Raw genomic sequence first — 22,762 nt, forward strand, 5'->3', positions numbered from 1 at the left:
ATGAACATGGGTTGTTTACGGAGGTTCAATTTGGTGATATGGATATTGTAACAACAACAACAATACCCAATCTCGCATATGCAAGGTATGGAGGAGGTGAGATGTATACAATCTTTCCTCTAACCTAGAATAGAAGAAAAGTCATTTCTCTATCCACGAGTCGAGAAAAAATTCCCTACCCACATGAAGAGAAAGCCATCCCTCTCCCTACCCCAGAGTAGAGAGATTGCTTCCGTGAGGACCTTCGGCCTATATATATATATATATATATATATATATATATATATATATATATATATATATATATATATATATATATATATAGTAAAATAAAAATAAAAAAATATATAAATAAATAAAAATAAAAATGCTACGCCATGGGAATGGTAGAAATCAAATTTCATTGGGTATTTAAACATACCTGAAAATTAATGTAGGCTAAGCGGCAGTCAAGATGCCACAAAATCGACGCTTGTTGTTGCCGGGAATAATAGAACCAAAAGACCGTGTAAACATAACTCGAGAGGCATGCCAGGTGGAAGTTGTTGCGCAAGCAAAGAGCCAACCACCTTAACAAACCAAACACCACTCATGCACTTTTACGGTAGATATCCCGAAGCCACACAACTAAAAGAAAACCAACTAAGCTCAAAAACAAAGAAGGTCGTCCTCCGTCATAATGGCCCCAAGATGTACCGAACGATGCGAGGTGCACTCCCACACACACGCCCCACCCACCCCCACACCTACACGTATCACCCACACGCACACACACAAAAAAAATACACCCAAAACATACACCACACAACATTCCCAAAACACCCACACACACATAAATACATATACATACCTATATACATACCTATATACATTCGTACATAAGCATATCTACATACATACATGAAACTTACCTACGTACGTACATACATATATCCATACATACATGCAACCACACATACATACCTACATAAGCATACAAACCTATTTACGTACATATTACATATATACTTAGATTCATACATCCATACATGCATACAAACGTGCCTACATAAGCATACTTACATGCAAAAGCATACCTCCTTAACTTACATCCATAAACATACGTTCATACATAAATACATGTAAAGACCCGTCCTAATCCATAAGAACGAATACAATAACATATGATTACATCGCGATGTACTTGACCTCTATATGATACATTTTACAAACATTGCATTCATTTTTAAAAGACAAACTTTCATTACATCAAAAGTTGACGGCATGCATACTATTTCCCAATATATTCAAATATAATTGACTTAATAATAATCTTGATGAACACAACAACTCGCATGCACCGTCTTTTGAAATATGTCATGAATGACTCCAAGTAATATCTCTAGAATGAGTAAATGCACAGCGGAAGATTTCTTTCATACCTGAGAATAAACATGCTTTAAAGTGTCAACCAAAAGGTTGGTGAGTTTATTAGTTTATTATAATCGATCATTTTCATCATTTTAATAGATCACAAGATTTTCATTTCTCATAAATACACATCTCGTATCAGGCATTTCACAAACTGCATAGAGATAAAAATCATTCATATGGTGAACACCTGGTAACCGACATTAACAAGATGCATATAGAATATCCCCATCATTCCAGGACACCCATCGGACATGATAAACTCGAAGTACTAAAGCATTCCAAATTTCAAAATAGGGGTTGTTAGTTCCCGTAGATCTACCTTTAGGATTCGAGTCAATTAGAGGTGCACTAATTCTCAAAATTAGTGATGTTCCCTAATTCTTAGGCTACCAAGCTAAAAAGGGCATATTCGGCTTCGATCCATTCAACCATATAATGTAGTTTCAATTACTTGTGTCTATTTCGTAAAACAGTTATAAAAATAGCGCATGTATTCTCAGTCTCAAAAATATATATTGCAAAAGCATTTAAAAATGGAGCAAATGAAACTCACCTAATGTATTTTGTAGTAAAAATATATATGACTATATTGAACAATGCAGGGTTGGCCTCGGATTCACGAACCTATATCATTTGTGTATATATATTAATACACATAATCGCAATCAAATAAGTTTATATATATCACCTAGTAATGATATCATTTTTTATATTAATAATGTATTTATATTTCATATATTCTTTTTATATAATAAAATATTTTGTTATGTTATATGTGTTAAATATATATATTTATGTATTTCATTTGTTTATCAAAATAGGAGTTCAAATTATACTAAGTTAATATTAGTAAAAACCATGATAGTAACATTAATAATATACTTATGTTAGTAATAACTCTATTAGTGATAATAACAATGATATTAATAATAATACTTGTAAAAGTATTAATTTTACTGTTAATGATAGTTATGATATTGATTTTCGTAATTACATAATAATAATATTCGTGATAATATAAGTAATAGTACTTATGTTAATATTAACAATTCTATTATTTGTAAAAAGATATTAATACTAATGTTTACAAAAATAATAATAATTTGTATTATTTTCATATTGAATATAATAATAAACCTTTTCATCGTGTGGTAATAATATTAAAGTTTTGAAATTGATGATAATATCATAACTAATACTCATAATAAAGTAAGTATTATAATTATTATTACCATAATTATAAGTATGGTAATAGTACTAATATTAATGATAATGATAATAGGTTGTATCGCTTTCCTAATAATGTTAATAATAATCATAATTATGATAATAATAATAATAATTATAATAATAATTATAATGATAATACTAATAATCATAATAATACTTACTTTAACATTAATAATGTTATTCATAATACTTAGCATTAATAATAATAATAACACTCCTACTTAATAATAATAACAACAACAATAATAATAATCATGATAATAATAATTAATAACTAATAGTAATAATAATAGTATTTGAAAACTACCTCAAGTGAAATGTATTTAAAAAAAAATATTGTGACAGCCCCTGGATTCAAACCCGTGACCTCTCGATAACCCAACAACACCCAAGACCAATCGACCGTATCTGTATATCTGTTTTCATTCCTATTTTAATTTATTTAACTGCAGTTTCTGTTTCATCCTCTTCTTCACATTATGAATCGACCAGAGTCCCATTATCACCATCAACAAAACTTTGAAATGGTTTTATGATTCGTAATTAAAATAGAAAACATCTTATTTATGTGATTTTAATTTAACAGAACCGAAAATGAATTTAAATAATAAATATAGCAGTCGCTGTTCGATGTAAAAAAAAATATGAACACAAACCGTGATTTTGGAATTAAAGCCATTTTAATCCACGACTGCTACACAAAAAAGTTTGTAAATTGTCTAAAGAAACTTCTGAATCCATTAATTTGATTTAAATCATAACAGGTAACTTGAATTCGTTCGAAGAACAAAGTTTGACTTTTTTTTAAAACGAAACTTTGACTCCACAATTAGAACTCGATATTACGAATTGAATTTTTAAACTTTGCAGATAAATTAGACTAAAGATTTCTAACATATCTGCATTTATACAATTTGAGTTTTGGTTCATAATCTCAGTTTTGGAAAATAAAAGTAATAGCAGAGCAGGGGACGGGTTCTTCCTTTATTTTGGTTTAATTTTGATAATTTGGAAACTGTAAAACGTAATTTGAAATGGGTAGTTGATAATGTAAGGTCGAATGAATTAGTTAATACTAGATTGGATCGTTCTATATACTAATGCGAGTGTCAATTAGTCAGATTACAAGGACGATGAAAAAAATAATAAAAAAGAAAATGGAATGCGATTGCTAACTGATTTTGGCTGGATTAGAGACTGATATCGACATGTAATAATCTCAAAGACAGAAACAAAAATTAGAAACAGGTTGTTAGTTGCTTTACGCTGAATCGATCACCTTTTTCTGATTTTTATATAAATTATATATTTAGTTTTTAATTAATTAATAAATATATATTAGAAATAATAATAATAATACTAATTAATAATAATTAAAATACGGATTTGTACTAATAGAATTATTAATAATGAAATGCAAATTTTATTAATGATATTACTAATAGATTGTATTATTTTCTAATAGTAATAACTATAATAATATTAATGATATTAATAATGCTAATATTTATAAAGACAATAATAATAATAAATATCTATTAATAATAACTAAAGTTGTAATCTTACTACTAATTATGATAACAATAACACTAATTATAATAGTAATAATATAACAAATCAGTTATATCAAATTTCATAATTAGATAATATGCATAATAATGATAATAACACTGATATTAATATTAAATACTTTTTCAAATAATAGTAATAATAATATTTTTAAAGATGACAAATTAAATGCGTTAAATTTCATATCTATATATTATCTATTATAATATAACCAATACTGAGATTAATTATTAATATTATTATTGGTATTAATAATAATAATGAAAGTAATAATAATATTACTATAACAATTATATTTTAACCTATAATTTCATTTTATAATAATATTACAACTTATTAATTATATCATATTTATTAATTGTATTTATATACTATAAAATAACATTAAATGAATATTTAGTATTTATATATATTATAGATGTTATAATATAATAATTATTATTTACAATCTTTCATCTATAAATTCATATAGATTCATAAATAATATCATATATTTATTTATATATATTCATCCTAATGATAACTTATTTATCTTGTTATTTTACATTTTTAATTCTAATTGATTAAAGTATACCTTATTAATATTATATATTTGCACTTATATATTTTATTTATATTTATATTTATATTTACATATTTATTTGCACACAACTGTTCGTGAATCGTCAGGAATTGGTCAAAGGTTAAATGAATCCATGAAAATAGTTCACAAGTTTTAAGACTCAACAATACAGACTTTGCTTATTGTGTCAAAATCATATAATGATCAACTTTAAATTTGGTCGAAAATTTTCGGGTCGTCACAGTACCTACCCGTTAAAGAAATTTCGTCTCGAAATTTGAGTGAGGTGGTCATGGCTGACAATAAAAATGTTTTTATGACGAGTATTAGTTGATAATTAGATTTTTATCATTATTGACTAATATAGATAAAATGATTTGATTATGTGAAGCGTACGAGTGAAGCTGTCACAAAAGATTGAGGTAGAGGTTCAACTTTTGATGTAATCGTGGTGGATTTCCGAAATTCAAGGAATTTAAAAGAAAACCTTGAAAATCTATAAGATCTGATTCTTCGGGATTTAAGAAAATTAGGATCCTATTTAATTAAATGCGATGATCTGTCTTGATTGCTTTGTCTGATATTTCATTATAAATTCACCCTCTTCGTTTCCTTTATATTTTGAAGTTTCATCCTTTTGTTTTTTTCTTCCCGACTTTAAGTTAAGCGAACAATGATCCAGAATTCGTAGGTATGAAGTTTCGAATGAATATGACAAATATTCTAAGAGAGAAATTGTAATAGCACGATCTTGATTGGTTAAATTATCAGAATTCAAGAGAAAAGATAGAACTATTAAGAAAATACGTTCTTGATGTGTTTATAGATTAGATAGAATATAAGAGTCGTGTAACATGGCACATGATGACGTTATAATCTGTGAATCATCACGTTCCATTAGAAACTCAGCATGACTTACTGTAATATAATCACTTTGATCAAGTGTCATTATATTATATTAACTCATGCTTCAGTTCCCAACACTACTTCAAAAACATTCATACTTTAAACTCGAAGATTTTAAAATTTAAAAACTAATACAGTTTCCTTTATGATGTGATACAGATAACGCGAGGAGATAAATGATTTCAGATAAGGGTAGTTATGAAAATATCTTCAGAAATATGGAGGATATTTATAATGAAAGATACGATGATATCTTAGAATATCTAAGATCAGAGGATGATGAAGAATATTGTCCACAAGAGTTTTAAAGTAAGGAGTAAGATATTCACTAAAGACTTCAGCAGACACTGAATCATTTAGATTCTTTGAAGGCAGATTTAGTCTTTGTGATTTGTCCACAGCTTCCTTCATACTTTGCTCAATCCGTTTTCCAGTACCAAATTTTTCGTTTGAGTTTTTCCAATCTTCTATTCTTTATTATCAAACTTCTGATCGTAATTGCTGTCTACAGTCTTTACCACTTCATCAGTCTTTTTCAAAACTTCATAGTATTATTTCATAGGCTGGGGTGTTTTTCAGAAACTTCACATTCGAAGTATGTAAGTTGAGGAGATAGACGTTATATGTATATATATATATATATATATATATATATATATATATATATATATATATATATATATATATATATATAACTGTTGAAGTAGAAACGCTGCGAGATTCAAAATACTGATTGCTGATTCCCAGTAATTAGTAAGGCAATTCTTGTTACAAGATGTGGATGAGTATATGATAGGGTTTCAATGAATATACTGGTTTTTTGAAGAGACTGAAGCCAGTGAGTAATAAAGTTGCTGGTAAGTTTACTGCTAATGTGGTGGGATATAAACGGTTCCCGGTAACGATGATGAAGGGACAAACGTATATATCAAAGTTATAATAAGACTTATTCGAATGAAAGGTCGATGTTGATTTGCTGGAGCTGTGACAAAATTGGCTAATTTGAAAAAGAATTGCAGTGTTATTTTCGGTAATAACAATGCCAAAGGAGCTAGCACATATACGTGTTAAACGTTTACTCAGTTTCCGAGAGTTTTTCAGGTTCATAACTATATGCATCAATCTTTTCTTCCGTAGATGAAGTGTGGTTGGTTCATCCTCTCGGTTGAGGTGTTTTCAAGAGTCATGAAAGGTTTGAACGCAGATTGTAATCGTAAAAATACAAATGAGGTTTAAGATGAAATCAAGTGACAAACTTGAAGAGTTGTTTAGTTTCATATGTTATAATCAGTATTTTAATTCATTTTAATTGTCCAATGTTAGTAGTCCACAGTTGATAGTCCACAGTTAACAGTCCAATAATTCATATATAGCTTAATATATAATATTTAAATTAATTAATACGTATCGTGACCCGTGTACATGTATCAGACTCGATCACAACTCAAAGTATATATATTATTGTAGAATCAACCTCAACCATGTATAGCTAACTCAAGCATTACTGCATATAGAGTGTCTATGGTTATTCCAAATAATATATATAGATGCGTCGATATGATATGTCAAAACCTTGTATACGTGTCCCGATATTTAAAATGCGTAAAATAAATAACAGAAATTAAATGACGATAAATAAAATTGTGAGAATTTAAATTGTGATAAATAAATTGCGATAATTAAATTGCGATAAATAAATTGCGATAAATAAAATGTAATACGGAATTAATCAGTTAGCTAGGAACATTTAGCGTGGATTCTTAACAAAATTTCTCATAGTTAATTCGTTTGTTTCTAACAAATTTTATTTTGTCCAATGTTTTCTTCATTATGCCACTTGTTGGATTCTGATAGATCAAAAATCCAAATATTAAATTGAATGAAAATGGTTATTCTGCGGTGAACGGATACGTATATCTGTGGATGTAAGTAGGATAGTAAATGACCGTTGAATCAGATTCGAATAATGCACAGTGTAACTTATTAATGTGAAATCTAAATATTTCTCGGGTATTACCTACCCCTTAAAATATTTTTATCATTAACAGTTTGTACAAAAGAATTTTTAATTACAATCTTTATGAAAACATATATACAAATATATTTTCTTCAGATATAATCATGAATTTAATGAGTCAATGTGATATTGAATTCATCTGATTTATGATTAGAATTATGATACATAATCTCTAAAACATTAGAGATTACATAATCGCCATGTAGAACGAAGATAAATGATGTAGATCGATTCGTAAAACGATGATTAGGTGTGTGATGTTGAAACTTGGGTTGTTGGTGGTACTGGTATTGATGTTGGTGGTACTGTTGATGCCGGTGATGTTGCTGAAGCTGGTACGTTTTGCACCATATTTTTCAAGACTACAACTAGGGCACGAAGCTCGTTGACTTCTTCCCATATTCTAGGAGGATTGTCGGTCAGAACGAGCGGATGAATAAGGTTTAGAATTGTGGATAGATTGTCTATGTTATTTCAAACGGATTGCGAGAGCAACAGACATACTTGCTTCAACAAGCATGAATTGAGAAATTGGTACATACGTCGTTGGGTAGAAGAATTTTATATTCTTTATGTTGAAAAAATGGTTTAGGTGAAGCTTTTGAAAGATGCTTTTTAAATAGTCTGACCACTTTCATATATTCAGAAATAAAAACGTTAGAACGTTTGGATATGAAATACTAAACCCTTATTGTCCCATGATGGACTGCCTTATTTTGATAATTTAGAGGCGTTTGATGCAAGTGATAACCAGTTTGTGGGCACTGTTCCATCTTTTAATTTTATGGTTTCGTTGCGGATTTTGAGGCTGAGATCCAATTCCGACAAGATCATTGAACTTCCTTGCAAAAGAGCTTCTGGTAAGGACCCTGATAGCTTGTTGCTACCGAGCCTTAAAATCCGCAACAAAACCATAAAATTAAAACCAGTAAATGAGACTGCAAATGATGTTTCAGATAGGTTCGTCGGTAAGTGCTTCAGGTTCCTCGCCCAGAGGGAAATGTGGTGGATGGAATGGATCACCTTCTTCTTGTTTCCAATGATTAAGTAGGTTACGAACCCATCAGATGAATTGGGGATGGCTGATTTGGTTGGTTCATTCTGGTGACGCTGCTTTCGGAGCTCGAGTGAAACTCCATATCGGAATCCGAGGGACTTGAACTAGTGGTGAGTTCCATTTCGTACGAGTGAATAAAGGATTTTTCGATATAAAATGATTTTTGAATATTGGATGATATTCTAACTACATAGAATATCTATATATATATAGTACTAAAGATTTTGTAGGCTACCAAGGAATTTACGGCATATGTCAGGCAAGTCTATAGTAACAGATGTAAGATGTGAATTTTGTCTATACACTATTCATGCAGTCAATACAGTAAAACGTGTCTAGACTAAGAATGATAAGCAGGTAATTTCCTAAGGATGATAAGCAGATGGTTTCTGACTAGAAATGATAAGCAAAACTTTTGACATGTAACTAAGGTCGAAGTCCAGAATCACTAATGCATCCTAACAACTATCAGTTAGACACACTAATGCAGACCTAGTTCACTAAGACCACCGCTCTGATACCACATGTAAAGACCCGTCCTAATCCATAAGAATGAATATAATAACATATGATAACATATGATTTACAAATATTGCATTCATTTTTAAAAGACAAACTTTCATTACATCGAAAGTTGACGGCATGCATACCATTTCCCAATATATCCAACTATAATTGACTTAATAATAATCTTGATGAACTCAACGACTCGAATGCAACGTCTTTTGAAATATGTCATGAATGACTCCAAGTAATATCTCTAGAATGAATAAATGCACAGTGGAAGATTTCTTTCATACCTGAGAATAAACATGCTTTAAAGTGTCAACCAAAAGGTTGGTGAGTTCATTAGTTTATTATAATCGATCATTTTCATCATTTTAATAGACCACAAGATTTTCATTTCTCATAAATACACATCTCGTATCAGGTATTTTGCAAACTGCATAGAGATAAAAATCATTCATATGGTGAACACCTGGTAACCGACATTAACAAGATGCATATAGAATATCTCCATCATTTCGGGACACCCATCGGACATGATAAACTCGAAGTACTAAAGCATTTCAATTTCTAGAATGGGGGTTGTTAGGTCCCGTAGATCTACCTTTAGGATTCGCGTCAATTAGGGGTGCACTAATCTCAAAATTAGTGATGTTCCCCAATTCTTAGGCTACCAAGCTAAAAGGGGCATATTCGGCTTCGATCCATTCAACCATATAATGTAGTTTCAATTACTTGTGTCTATTTCGTAAAATAGTTATAAAAATAGTGCATGTATTCTCAGTCCCAAAAATATATATTGCAAAAGCATTTAAAAAAGGAGCAAATGAAACTCACCTAATGTATTTTGTAGTAAAAATACATATGACTATATTGAACCATGCATGATTGGCCTCGGATTCACGAACCTATATCATTTGTGTATATATATTAATACACATAATCGCAATCAAATAAGTTTATATATATCACCTAGTAATGATATCATTTTTATATTAATAATGTATTTATATTTCATATATTCTTTTTATATAATAAAATATTTTGTTATGTTATATGTGTTAAATATATATATTTATGTATTTCATTTGTTTATCAAAATAGGAGTTCAAATTATACTAAGTTAATATTAGTAAAAACCTTGATAGTAACATTAATAATATACTTATGTTAGTAATAACTCTATTAGTGATAATAACAATGATATTAATAATAATACTTGTAAAAGTATTAATTTTACTGTTAATGATAGTTATGATATTGATTTTCATAATTACATAATAATAATATTCGTGATAATATAAGTAATAGTACTTATGTTAATATTAACAATTCTATTATTTGTAAAAAGATATTAATACTAATGTTTACGAAAATAATAATAATTTGTATTATTCTCATATTGAATATAATAATAAACCTTTTCATCGTGTGGTAATAATATTAAAGTTTTGAAATTGATGATAATATCATAACTAATACTCATAATAAAGTAAGTATTATAATTATTATTACCATAATTATAAGTATGGTAATAATACTAATATTAATGATAATGATAATATGTTGTATCGCTTTCCTAATAATGTTAATAATAATCATAATTATGATAATAATAATAATTATTATTATAATAATAATTATAATGATAATACTAATAATCATAATAATACTTACTTTAACATTAATAATGTTATTCATAATACTTAGCATTAATAATAATAATAACACTCCTACTTAATAATAATAACAACAACAACAATAATAATAATAATCATAATAATAATTAATAACTAATAACTAATAGTAATAATAATAGTATTTTAAAACTACCTCAAGTGAAATGTATTAAAAAAAAAATATTGTGACAGCCCCTGGATTCGAACCTGTGACCTCTCGATAACCCAACAATACCCAAGACCAATCGACCATATCTGTATATCTGTTTTCATTCCTATTTTAATTTATTTAACTCCAGTTTCTGTTTCATCCTCTTCTTGACATTATGAATCGACCAGAGTCCCATTATCACCATCAACAAAACTTTGAAATGGTTTTAAGATTCGTAATTAAAACAGAAAACATCTTATTTATGTGATTTTAATTTAACAGAACCGAAAATGAATTTAAATAATAAATATAGTAGTCGTTGTTCGATGTAAAAAAAATATGAACACAAACCGTGATTTTGGAATTAAAGCCGTTTTAATCCACGACTGCTACACAAAAAAGTTTGTAAATTGTCTAAAGAAACTTCTGAATCCATTATTTTTATTTGAATCATAACAGGTAACTTGAATTCGTTCGAAGAACAAAGTTTGACTTTTTTTTTAAAACGAAACTTTGACTCCACAATTAGAACTCGATATTACGAATTGAATTTTTAAACTTTGCAGATAGATTAGACTAAAGATTTCTAACATATCTGCATTCATACAATTTGGGTTTTGATTCATAATCTCGGTTTTGGAAAATAAAAGTAATAGCAGAGCAGGGGACGGGTTCTTCCTTTATTTTGGTTTAATTTTGATAATTTGGAAACTGTAAAACGTATTTTGAAATGGGTAGTTGATAATGTAAGGTCGAATGAATTAGTTAATATTGGATTGGATCGTTCTATATACTAATGCGAGTGTCAATTAGTCAGATTACAAGGACGATGAAAAAAATAATAAAAAAGAAAATGGAATGCGATTGCTAACTGATTTTGGCTGGATTAGAGACTGATATCGACATGTAATAATCTCAAAGACAGAAACAAAAATTAGCAACAGGTTGTTAGTTGCTTTACACTGAATCGATCACCTTTTTCTGATTTTTATATAAATTATATATTTAGTTTTTAATTAATTAATAAATATATATTAGAAATAATAATAATAATACTAATACTAATTAATAATAATTAAAATACTGATTTGTACTAATAGAATTATTAATAATGAAATGCAAATTTTATTAATGATATTACTAATGGATTGTATTATTTTCTAATAGTAATAACTATAATAATATTATAATATTTATAAAGACAATAATAATAATAAATATCTATTAATAATAACTAAAGTTGTAATCTTACTACTAATTATGATAACAATAACACTAATTATAATAGTAATAATATAACAAATCAGTTGTATCAAATTTCATAATTAGGTAATATACATAATAATGATAATAACACTGATATTAATATTAAATACTTTTTCAAATAATAGTAATAATAATATTTGTAAAGATGACAAATTAAATGCGTTAAATTTCATATCTATATATTATCTATTATAATATAACTAATATTGAGATTAATTATTAATATTATTATTGGTATTAATAATAATAATGAAAGTAATAATAATATTACTATAACAATTATATTTTAACCTATAATTTCATTTTATAATAATATTACAACTTATTAATTATATCATATTTATTAATTGTATTTATATACTATAAAATAACATTAAATGAATATTTAGTATTTATATATATTATAGATGTTATAATATAATAATTATTATTTACAATCTTTCATCTATATATTCATATAGATTCATAAATAATATCATATATTTATTTATATATATTCATCCTAATGATAACTTATTTATCTTGTTATTTTACATTTTCAATTCTAATTGATTAAAGTATACCTTATTAATATTATATATTTGCACTTATATATTTTATTTATATTTATATTTATATTTACATATTTAGTTGCGCACAACTGTTCGTGAATCGTCGGGAATTGGTCAAAGGTTAAATGAATCCATGAAAATAGTTCACAAGTTTTGAGACTCAACAGTACAGACTTTGCTTATTGTGTCGAAATCATATAATGATCAAGTTTAAATTTGGTCGAAAATTTCCGGGTCGTCACAATACAAACAAACAAACATGCATGCATACCTTATACCTACAAAAAATAAATAAAAAATAACCCTTACTCGTCTACTAATAATACTAATAGTACATAGAATGGATAGTAAAGATAAAAGTAATAATACTAATAATAGTAGTTATTAAAAGTTACTAGAAGAAGTAATAGTATTAATATTATTAAAACTAATAATAATATTATTAATAATAATACTAATCTAATAATAATAGTAAATAAAATAATAGTGGTAATAGTAATAGTGGTAATAGTAAGATGTGATAGTAAAAATAATAGTAATAGTAATAATAATATACAAAATAATAATAGTACTAGTAATAATCAATAATAATAATGGCAAAGAACTAGTAATAATAATACAATTACAAATTACTAATAATAGTAATAATAGTAATAATAATAATAACAATAATAATAATAATAATAATAATAATAGTGTAGTAACAATAACAGTAATACCAATAATAATACTAATAATAATAATAGAAAGCAACCCTACTCGACAATTCTTATTCTAGTCCTCCACGCATTCCTATCTGAAGTCATGTCCTCGGTCAACAAAAGCTCCCTCATGTCGAGCTTTAGTCTATCCATCCACCTACGAGTAGGTCTACCCCTTCTCCTTATGCCGTCAAACGTGAGTGCCTCGACTCTCCTAACCTTGGCACTATGTGGTTGCCTCATCACATGCCCATACCATCGAAGCCGTTCTTCTCTTAGCTTGTCGATGATGCTTCTGACTCCAAGGTTTTCCCTAAACACACCATTTGGAATCATATCTAACATGGTTTTACCACACGTCCACGTAAGCATTTTAATTTCTGCCACCTCCATCCTTCTCTCATGGGCTTTCGTCATTGGCCAACATTCTGATCCGTACAACATGGCAGGTCTAATTGCCACCTTGAAAAATTTCCCTTTTAATTTGAGTGGTATCTTCTTGTCGCACAAGACCCCTTTCGCTGCTCTCCACTTCAACTAACCTACCTTAATACGATGAGTCATGTCCTCGTCTATCATCCTCGATTTGTGTAGGACCGAGCCTAGATATCTGAACAACTCTTGAGGATGCAAGATCTGGTCCCCGATGTTGATATTCTCTCCAACATTTTGTTCATCCTCAGTCCTGACGAAGTCACACCTAAGATATTCCTTTTTTGTCTACTAATCCGTAGACCATTTTGTTCTAAGGCCTCTCTCCATTGTTCTAGTTTACTATTTAGCTCATTCTTGGATTCCGATACAAGCAAAATATCATCAGCAAAAATCAAACACCAAGGGATGCTCTCTTGTATTCCTCGAGACAGCTCGTTGATGATCAAGGCGAAAAGAAAAGGGCTAAGAGCAGATCCCTAGTGCAGGCCTACTTCTATCCGAAAAAATTCTGTGTTTCCGACAGGCGTCCTAACGCAAGACTTCGCCCCTTCGTACATATCAACAATTGCTCTAATATATCTGCTTGGGATACCTCTAGCATTAAGGGTCTTCCATATTAGCTTCCGCGGGACACAATCATATGCCTTTTCTAAGTCTAAGAAGGCCATCTCTAGACACTTTTGCTTTTCCCTATACTTCTCCGTAAGGCTCCTTATGATATGAATTGCCTCCATCGAAGAGTGTCCTGGCATGAAACCAAATTGGTTCTCCAAAACGGTGGTTTCGAGTCGAAGTCTCTTCTCAATTACTCTCTCCCAAAGCTTCATAGTATGACTAAGTAACTTTATACCTCTATAGTTACCGCAAATTTGGGCATCCCCTTTATTTTTCTAGATGGGGATAATCTCGCTGAGTCTCCATTTCGTAGGCATTAAAGACCCAAATCTTGTTAAAAAAACTACTGTTTATGATCGCCATTCAGCTCTCCATATTGTTGATACTCTTGTTCTCTAAAGTTATTGATTTTGTGTAATTTGATTATTGGGAAGACATTTTTGCTTCGACCGACGACCACCACAAATTCGGCCCAGTTTTTCACCAAATTGAACCGCCATAAACAATCCATGTCCACCAAACTGCCGCTTCTTCTTCTCAGTCTGACCTTCTTTCATTTGACTCTTTAATCCTTCATTAAAGTGGTAACAAATCCGAGTTCTTGCTATGGTAAGAGTTTTATTAATATTGTTGTTAGCCATAGGAATAGGGGTTTTAAATCTGGGGTTTATGAAGCAAAAGAAAACGAGAAAGTTAAGATATATGACTAAAATGCAAGGGTTTTATTAATAAGAAGGCATATGCTGCTTCTGCTTGATATTGGGGAAGATAAAGAATGAAAGGGAATGGGGAAGATTAAAAGATTTTTTTTGCGCCAGTGGTCTCTCGTTTGTAATGAAGAAAAGAGTAAAAAGACGGTTTTACCCTCACATGCAATGCACATGTCAAGGGTTAACGGCTAATTTAGACGGTAGGTAGACAGAGGGACGCGGATTGCCAAATTATGCAATTAAAAGGATTCAAAAATCCAATTAAAAATTTGAGGGACTCGGATTGCAATTTTGTATATAAGCGAAGGACCAACTGAGCAAAAAAGTCGTAAACTATTGAAAAACCAATCACATTAATAACAACGAGACTAAGTTAAAACGTGGTGAAACCTTAAATCAAATAAATTCGATCAAACAAACTAACCAAGTGGTGATACTATGAAATGTAGACATGCGTAAGATCAAAGCCAAAGTTTCGTCAATGTTTAGCATCTAGAACGCCATGTCCCAACATTTCCCCTCCCCTCCGGCGTTTCACTCGGAGTTTCTCTGACGACGTTGAACATTTCATTTTCTCTTCTATTATTTTTCTTTTTCTTTTTATTAGTTTATTTTTTTTGTCTCATTTTAACTCCTAATTATTATTCTGAACAATAACAAGCTTTCTTTAAAATTTTAAGTTCAATTGATTGAACACTGAAAAAAAAAAAAACTTCTCATCTCCTTGTGCTCTTATTCTTTATCATGTTAATGTGTTTTTCTCACTACCTTATGTACATGTCCTTTCCTTTCGTGAAATTGATTATAATAAATTTTGTTGTTCTTACCAAAGGATTTATATTGTAGCGGTATTCAATGCGCATTTCAACTAAATAGGTTGGGGGTTGAAGTCACGTCGTGGACATATTCGTGAATAAACACATATTAAGTGTGAGAGTTGTCGTTTTAAAAAAAAAAGTTGTTGTAATCATACTCCGTACTTCCTATTCGTATTAATAAAAAGTTGATTGAACTTCTCGTAGTGAAACTTCGATTAAAATAAATTTAGTAATTTTTAACAACTAAAAAATAAAATAAAATACATACAATTTACTTTAATTATGATTATAGATTATAGATTTCTGAACTAGTGATAGACCAAAAATCATATGGTCGAACAGAAAATCAAATTAGCAGTTAGAATTGAACCAAATCAACTAAACTAAACATATAAACGCGAAAATGGTTAACATTGTTGAATTAATCGATGCTCGTGGTCCATTTATGAAAATAAATCACTTTACATTTAAACAATAACGATAGTAACCGATTTAATCGATTCATTTTAACCGAATTGAATGATTAAAGATACTGATTAATCAAAGTTTTGATTGTGAATACGATTATCATCCTAAACGGCACTTAACCGACCCTAACCGCCACTTGCACACCTATAAAATCCAGTTAAATTTTGGTAAATATGTTAATCTGTAGGAAAACCCAAATCTTGTATTTTTTTTTTTTTTTTTTGTAAAACCCACTAAATTCACCCCGTAAGAGTCGGATATTTGTAAAATATATCAATCGAATACTCCATCTAACAAGAACGAGTATCATTCCAACAACAACAACAACAAAACCCAATACCACATAAGTGGTGTATGGGGGAGGTGAGATGTAGACAATCCTTCCTCTATCCGAGTATAAAGATAAGTCATTTTTCCACTCCACTCAGAGTGAAAACACCCTCAAAGGTAGAGAAAGTCATCCCTCTTTCTATTCGACGGATAGAGAGATTGCTTCCGAGTGAACCTCCGACCAATAAGTAGGAAAAAAAATTAAAAAATAAAATAAAATTGAGACGCCATGAAAATGGTAAAATCAAATTTCCATGAATTTTAAATCCTGCCGGAAATTTAATTTAGGCTCTAAGAGTCAGTCAAGTCGCCAATAAATCGACGCTTGTTGTCGACTCAAAAACTAGAGACGAGTATCATTCCACTTTATCAAATATTGGAAATCCTTATCAAGAGAGACTTGAATTTTCTCCATATTGATAAAACTTTCACATACTCTCTCCGTTCCAATATAATAGTCTCAAGACAAGATATACACAGTTTAAGAAAAAATGACAGTCACATATACTTTGTGTATTTTTTGAAGCCCTTTACATACTCTAACGAGATTGTGTGGAAATTAAATAAACCTTCATCATCATAATAGTCCGTTATTTTTTTTTTTAGATTTTTAGATTGTAACAAATTAATAGTTCATTTTCATAAATAGAATAGAATAATAAGGTAGATTTTCTTTATGTTGTTAATTTTGCATATAAAATAAAAAGATAGGTAAAATTTAAAGGGTAAATTTGTAAAGTAAAAGAAAAACACGTCTGACAGAAATTTTTTATTAAATTATGTGTTTTTTTTTATGGACCGTTAATATGAAATAGAATGAATATAATACTTTCTAAATTCATCCAAATTTGTTGATCAACAAAAGTTTTTATCACCAAACATCCCTTGATTCATCTTCTTTTCTAGCATAGATAACATCAACAACTCATAAACATCCACGTAACCATCCAACTGTATTCAAGTCTTTTCACACCACGTGGCACTTTCTTATTTGTAACGTTATTTCTTACCATGCACATCCGCTGTAGACGAACCGAGGCGTTAAAATCAAAGCCCCAAATTATTCTGTAGCTCACACATATATACACTGACAGGTCACAGGTGAACTGCGTATTTAATTTCATCTTCGATTTTTCAACAAATGGCTTCGATTTTTCAAGTAATCGGAGCTGCAACAGCTGCGGTATCATCGTCCACTTCTTTTGACACCAAAAAATTTCAGTTATGCTCTCGCAGATCCGTTTCAGGTTCGTAGAATTATACTTATATATGTGAATTTATGCGTCTATTAGATATGCAATTGCATTTTCTTCTGTTGCGTATGACTCTTTGAGATAATGATTAATCAGTGGTTCTTAGTTAGGGTTCTGATTTCAAAATCGGTGTCCGATTCTGTTAATTTTCATGTGATTTGGTGAATTGCGATTGATATTTGATGATTTGTATGTATAATGGTTGAATTGCAGAAAGGAAATCGAGTTTTGTTGTAGTGAAAGCTAGTGGATCGAATCGGATAGGTAGCAGAGCTGATCAATTGGTTACAAATGCTGTTGCAGTGAGTATATGTATATATATGTAGATATATTTTTAAGTTTATGCTTACAAATATCTGTGTTCGTCTATACGATAAACTATTGTGTTATGTACGTTGCAGACAAAGGCTGATACTCCTCCAGCAGCATCTAAACCTGGGTAAGCTTTAGTATTACCATCATGCTACAGTAGCTTCATGAACCATAAGGTACCAATTGTTTAGGTGACCTAGTCAAGAGGTAATATAGTCCTTCTTTTAATGACTATAAATAGTTATGTACCTTAAATCGAGAAAGTAAAAGTTTCTACCCGAAGTTAGGCATGAGTACAATATATTTTTGTGCTATTTTCCGTGCTTTCAGATTTGGTACCTAGAATTGAGGCTTTATTTGTATTCGATTTCTAAATGAAATGGAACTCTAGAGTACGTTTTGTTGCAAGGTAAAGTACTATAGTTTCATGGATATATCATATGTATATCGAATTTTTCACATTCCAAACAATACACATTATTTAGCTACAAAAAAGAGTTTGGGGCCGAGTGTTGGAGAGTGCAGACTGTTGGCAACTACTTATTCCAAATGTGATCAAGTGATTTATCAGGGACATAACCCCCAGGCTCTCATAGGATTAGTTGATGTGACATTCAAGTATCTTGTCTTGAAAATATGTCTTATGTTAGCAAGTCTCATCATCTGCAGCCCGCACATTGTGTGGCGCTTTGCCAATTGTTTACAGACACCCCTAACTTCAGATAACCCATGATTAACAAACAGCAGTGTCATCTTGCCATCGTATTCCATAGTTGTAGTTCGAAACCTGCTAGGTATATTGTAAACGTGTATTTACCAAAGGGCATTTGGCCCAGCGGTATTGTGGTGGCCCTCCAACCAAGAGGTTGAGGGTTCAATTCCCACCTGGGACATATTCGTGGTTGTATATATTCGTGTTAATGGTGTGTGTGAGTTTGTCTTTAAAAAAATAAAAAAATAAAAGAAAATAAAAAAAATTGTAAACGTGTATTTCCCCACGTGTCTGACTAGATTTTTGAAAATGTGGTGGGGACTAGAAATCGTAGCCATTGACAATGTCATGTACATTGTAAACGTGTATTTGAGCAAATTAGTTTTTATGTGCATGGTATTAAGATTATAGCCAAATGTATAAGATATCTTTTGTTGCTCTTCAGCAGTATTGGCTTTTAGGGTCATATACTGTTTATGTCATGATGCTAGATAAAGCCAAAGCAACTGTCTTTTCAACTCATGCACTATACTTCGTACCAAAAACAACTTACCACGATACTATTACCATAAACAAGTTTACTTTGTGTTTAACAGTAGTATTAATTAGAAATGATTCTCATTAATTGGACAAAACGGAAAACCTAAAACTTGCAGCAGTACATGCCAAACAGGGACAAACTATTGTCAGATTGGGATAGGTAATTTTTGCATGAAATTGTTCTTGTAAACTGCAGGTAAAATCAAGAATTTGTAATTAACAGGAAATTGATAGAAGGTCAAGTATGTGCTTTAATATGCTTGTATGATGTATGATATGCATTAGAAGTTCTATAATGAAAAGCTAGTTATATTTGAAGGGATTTGATCTATCTTGGAGCATAGTAACATTTCTTTTGAATCTTATGCTTGATATTTGGATTTTTCTGTTGTCATCATACATTCACCATAAACTACTCTCTGTGAATTTCTATACTGACACTTTGTTTCAAGCACAACATGCAGTTATATTGATTCTATTGCCATACATTTTAACCATAATATGGAAACAAACCACCTTCATCTTTTTCAAACCTAAGTACAGCAACACTTAAAACACAATTTTAAAAAATCCGGGCTCTAGCCTAAGATGTATACGTATATAGTCAAAGGTTGGATAACATCATAACAATTATAAATATCTTTTGCAGTCATGAGTTATTACTCTTTGAAGCTCTCCGAGAAGGTTTGGAAGAAGAAATGGAGAGAGATGCACGTGTATGTGTCATGGGAGAAGATGTAGGCCATTATGGTGGGTCCTACAAGGTCACCAAAGGACTAGCCGATAAATACGGCGATCTGAGGGTCCTCGACACCCCGATCGCCGAAAACTCGTTCACCGGAATGGGAATCGGTGCCGCTATGACCGGATTAAGACCAATCATCGAAGGAATGAACATGGGTTTCCTTCTTTTAGCTTTTAATCAAATCTCCAATAACTGTGGTATGCTTCATTATACATCTGGTGGTCAGTTCAAAATTCCAGTTGTTATTAGAGGACCAGGTGGGGTCGGACGCCAGCTAGGCGCCGAACATTCGCAACGTCTCGAGTCGTATTTCCAATCTATTCCTGGAATTCAAATGGTTGCGTGTTCAACTCCTTATAATGCTAAAGGACTAATGAAAGCAGCTATCCGAAGTGACAACCCGGTTATCCTTTTCGAACATGTTTTACTTTACAACCTTAAAGAACGAATTCCTGATGAAGAATATGTTTTAAATCTCGAAGAAGCTGAAATGGTCAGGCCGGGAGAACATGTCACGATTCTGACGTACTCTAGGATGAGATATCATGTAATGCAGGCGGCTAAAACTTTGGTCAACAAGGGTTATGACCCTGAAGTTATTGATATTAGATCGTTAAAGCCGTTTGATCTTTATACAATTGGGAACTCGATTAAGAAGACTCACCTTGTGCTTATTGTGGAGGAATGCATGAGAACTGGTGGAATTGGTGCAAGTTTGACTGCTGCGATTAATGAAAACTTTAATGACTATTTGGATGCACCGATTGTGTGTTTGTCTTCACAAGATGTGCCTACTCCATATGCAGGGACTCTAGAGGAATGGACCGTGGTCCAGCCTCCCCAGATTGTGGCTGCAGTCGAGCAGCTCTGCCGGTAGAAAAATGGCTAACCGCAGCAAATTGAAAGAGACGTGTCTCCAGGTTCATGTTGGTACCATTGCTTTGGTTTGCTTCTATGTATTAAGTACTGTAACTCACTTATTTTTATACTTTTGCTTTATTGGTCTCTTTTCATTCCTTGCATTTTTATGATGGCAAACATCCACATTTTCTATGTATTCCAGATATGTTTATCAGATCATTTCGTGGTTCTTAGTTTTGGCCGTGGGGATTATATAGTAGGAGCGTTTTGATAGAAACTGTATTGCCATTAGCTACCTATGCAAATATGCAACGGGTAATGGGTATGGGTATAATTATTAAAAGAGGGTGAAATTATACCGTACTAGTCAAATTTGTTACTTCCATTGATGAAGTGCAATGTTTTCTGGTATTTATGTTAATGGGATACTTAAATGTATGTAAATAAGCACCGGAAAGCTTGTAGTTGAAGTTGCACGCCCCAACCTACTCCAAATCTCGTCTCATATGGACTCGAACACTCGAATAACTAATACTACTACGTAGCACAATTATGTACAACAAAATTTATTAGGAGTGATATGGACAAGGCAATACTATCTGCTAATAATTAGGTCTAGCTCCGATATCTAAAAACATACGGAGTAGTTTCATAAACAACAACAAAACCCAATAACACATAAGTGGTGTATGGGGAGGTTAGATGTGGACAATCCTTCCCCTATCCGAGAATAAAGTCAAGTCATTTCTCCACCTAGATTGAAAACACTCTCAAAAGTAGAGAAAATCATCCCTCTCTCTATTCGACGGATAGAGAGATTGATTCCGAGTGGACCTCCGACCAATAAGTAGGAAAAAAAATTTAAAAAATAAAATAAAATAAAATAAATTATAAAATTGAGACGCCATGAAAATGGTAAAATCAAATTTTCATGAGTTTTAAATCCTGCATGAAATTTAATTTAGGCTATAAGAGTCAGTCAAGTCGTCAATAAATCGACGCTTGCTTTTCACTCAATAACTAGAGCCCATGGAGTAGTTTCATAAAGTGAATGTTAATTAATATGTCAAACATTGGTTGGGGGCTCAACAAAATATCCATTTTGGGCTTTATTTCATCTGTCAAATGCAATAGGTAAAGTATGGGTAAAAAGGTAAGTCGATTGTCTATTTTTCATAGTCGACACTTACGTTAGAACAAATTAAAATGAGAATGTGAATTTTTATTTATAGGAGTAATATATGTTTTAGCTTTCATTTCACAAGTCAGTAGTTTTTTTTTTTCGAACGGCGATATCTACAGTTAACCACCTTCGCGATCATATGTCACCCACATACACGTTACCAAGATTCGA

The 22,762-nt window shown here is 30.7% G+C and overlaps 2 protein-coding genes across 2 annotated transcripts; one reads left to right on the top strand and one right to left on the bottom strand.

Annotated features, from left to right (window-relative positions):
- Window positions 1-589: 589 nt before the first annotated feature.
- Window positions 590-14,871, bottom strand: LOC139900692 (uncharacterized). The gene is made up of 2 exons (XM_071883452.1): window positions 14,600-14,871; window positions 590-746 (listed from the first exon to the last, which is right to left on the bottom strand). The coding sequence occupies exons 1-2, from the start codon at window positions 14,869-14,871 to the stop codon at window positions 590-592; spliced, it is 429 nt and encodes a 142-aa protein (XP_071739553.1).
- Window positions 14,872-18,053: 3,182 nt separating this feature from the next.
- LOC139897100 (pyruvate dehydrogenase E1 component subunit beta-3, chloroplastic-like) lies at window positions 18,054-21,627 on the top strand. The gene is made up of 4 exons (XM_071879753.1): window positions 18,054-18,232; window positions 18,452-18,540; window positions 18,640-18,677; window positions 20,452-21,627. Exons 1-4 carry the CDS (start codon window positions 18,127-18,129, stop codon window positions 21,422-21,424), a joined length of 1,206 nt encoding a protein of 401 aa, XP_071735854.1. The 5' UTR covers window positions 18,054-18,126; the 3' UTR covers window positions 21,425-21,627.
- The last annotated feature ends 1,135 nt before the right edge of the window (window positions 21,628-22,762 follow it).

This window comes from Rutidosis leptorrhynchoides, chromosome 3 (genome assembly GCF_046630445.1).
Source record: "Rutidosis leptorrhynchoides isolate AG116_Rl617_1_P2 chromosome 3, CSIRO_AGI_Rlap_v1, whole genome shotgun sequence".
Taxonomy (NCBI): Eukaryota; Viridiplantae; Streptophyta; class Magnoliopsida; order Asterales; family Asteraceae; genus Rutidosis; species Rutidosis leptorrhynchoides.

Bases quoted from the DNA above. Each gene is read 5' to 3' on its own strand.
- LOC139900692 (XM_071883452.1), bottom strand. From the start codon at position 14,871: ATGAAGCTTTGGGAGAGAGTAATTGAGAAGAGACTTCGACTCGAAACC. The intron at 747-14,599 runs GTACGAAGGGGC...TGATACGTGTAG, and splicing joins ATTAGAGCAATTGTTGATAT to GTGTGGGGGTGGGTGGGGCG.
- LOC139897100 (XM_071879753.1), top strand. From the start codon at position 18,127: ATGGCTTCGATTTTTCAAGTAATCGGAGCTGCAACAGCTGCGGTATCA. The intron at 18,233-18,451 runs GTTCGTAGAATT...GTTGAATTGCAG, and splicing joins CTCTCGCAGATCCGTTTCAG to AAAGGAAATCGAGTTTTGTT. The intron at 18,678-20,451 runs GTAAGCTTTAGT...TATCTTTTGCAG, and splicing joins CCAGCAGCATCTAAACCTGG to TCATGAGTTATTACTCTTTG.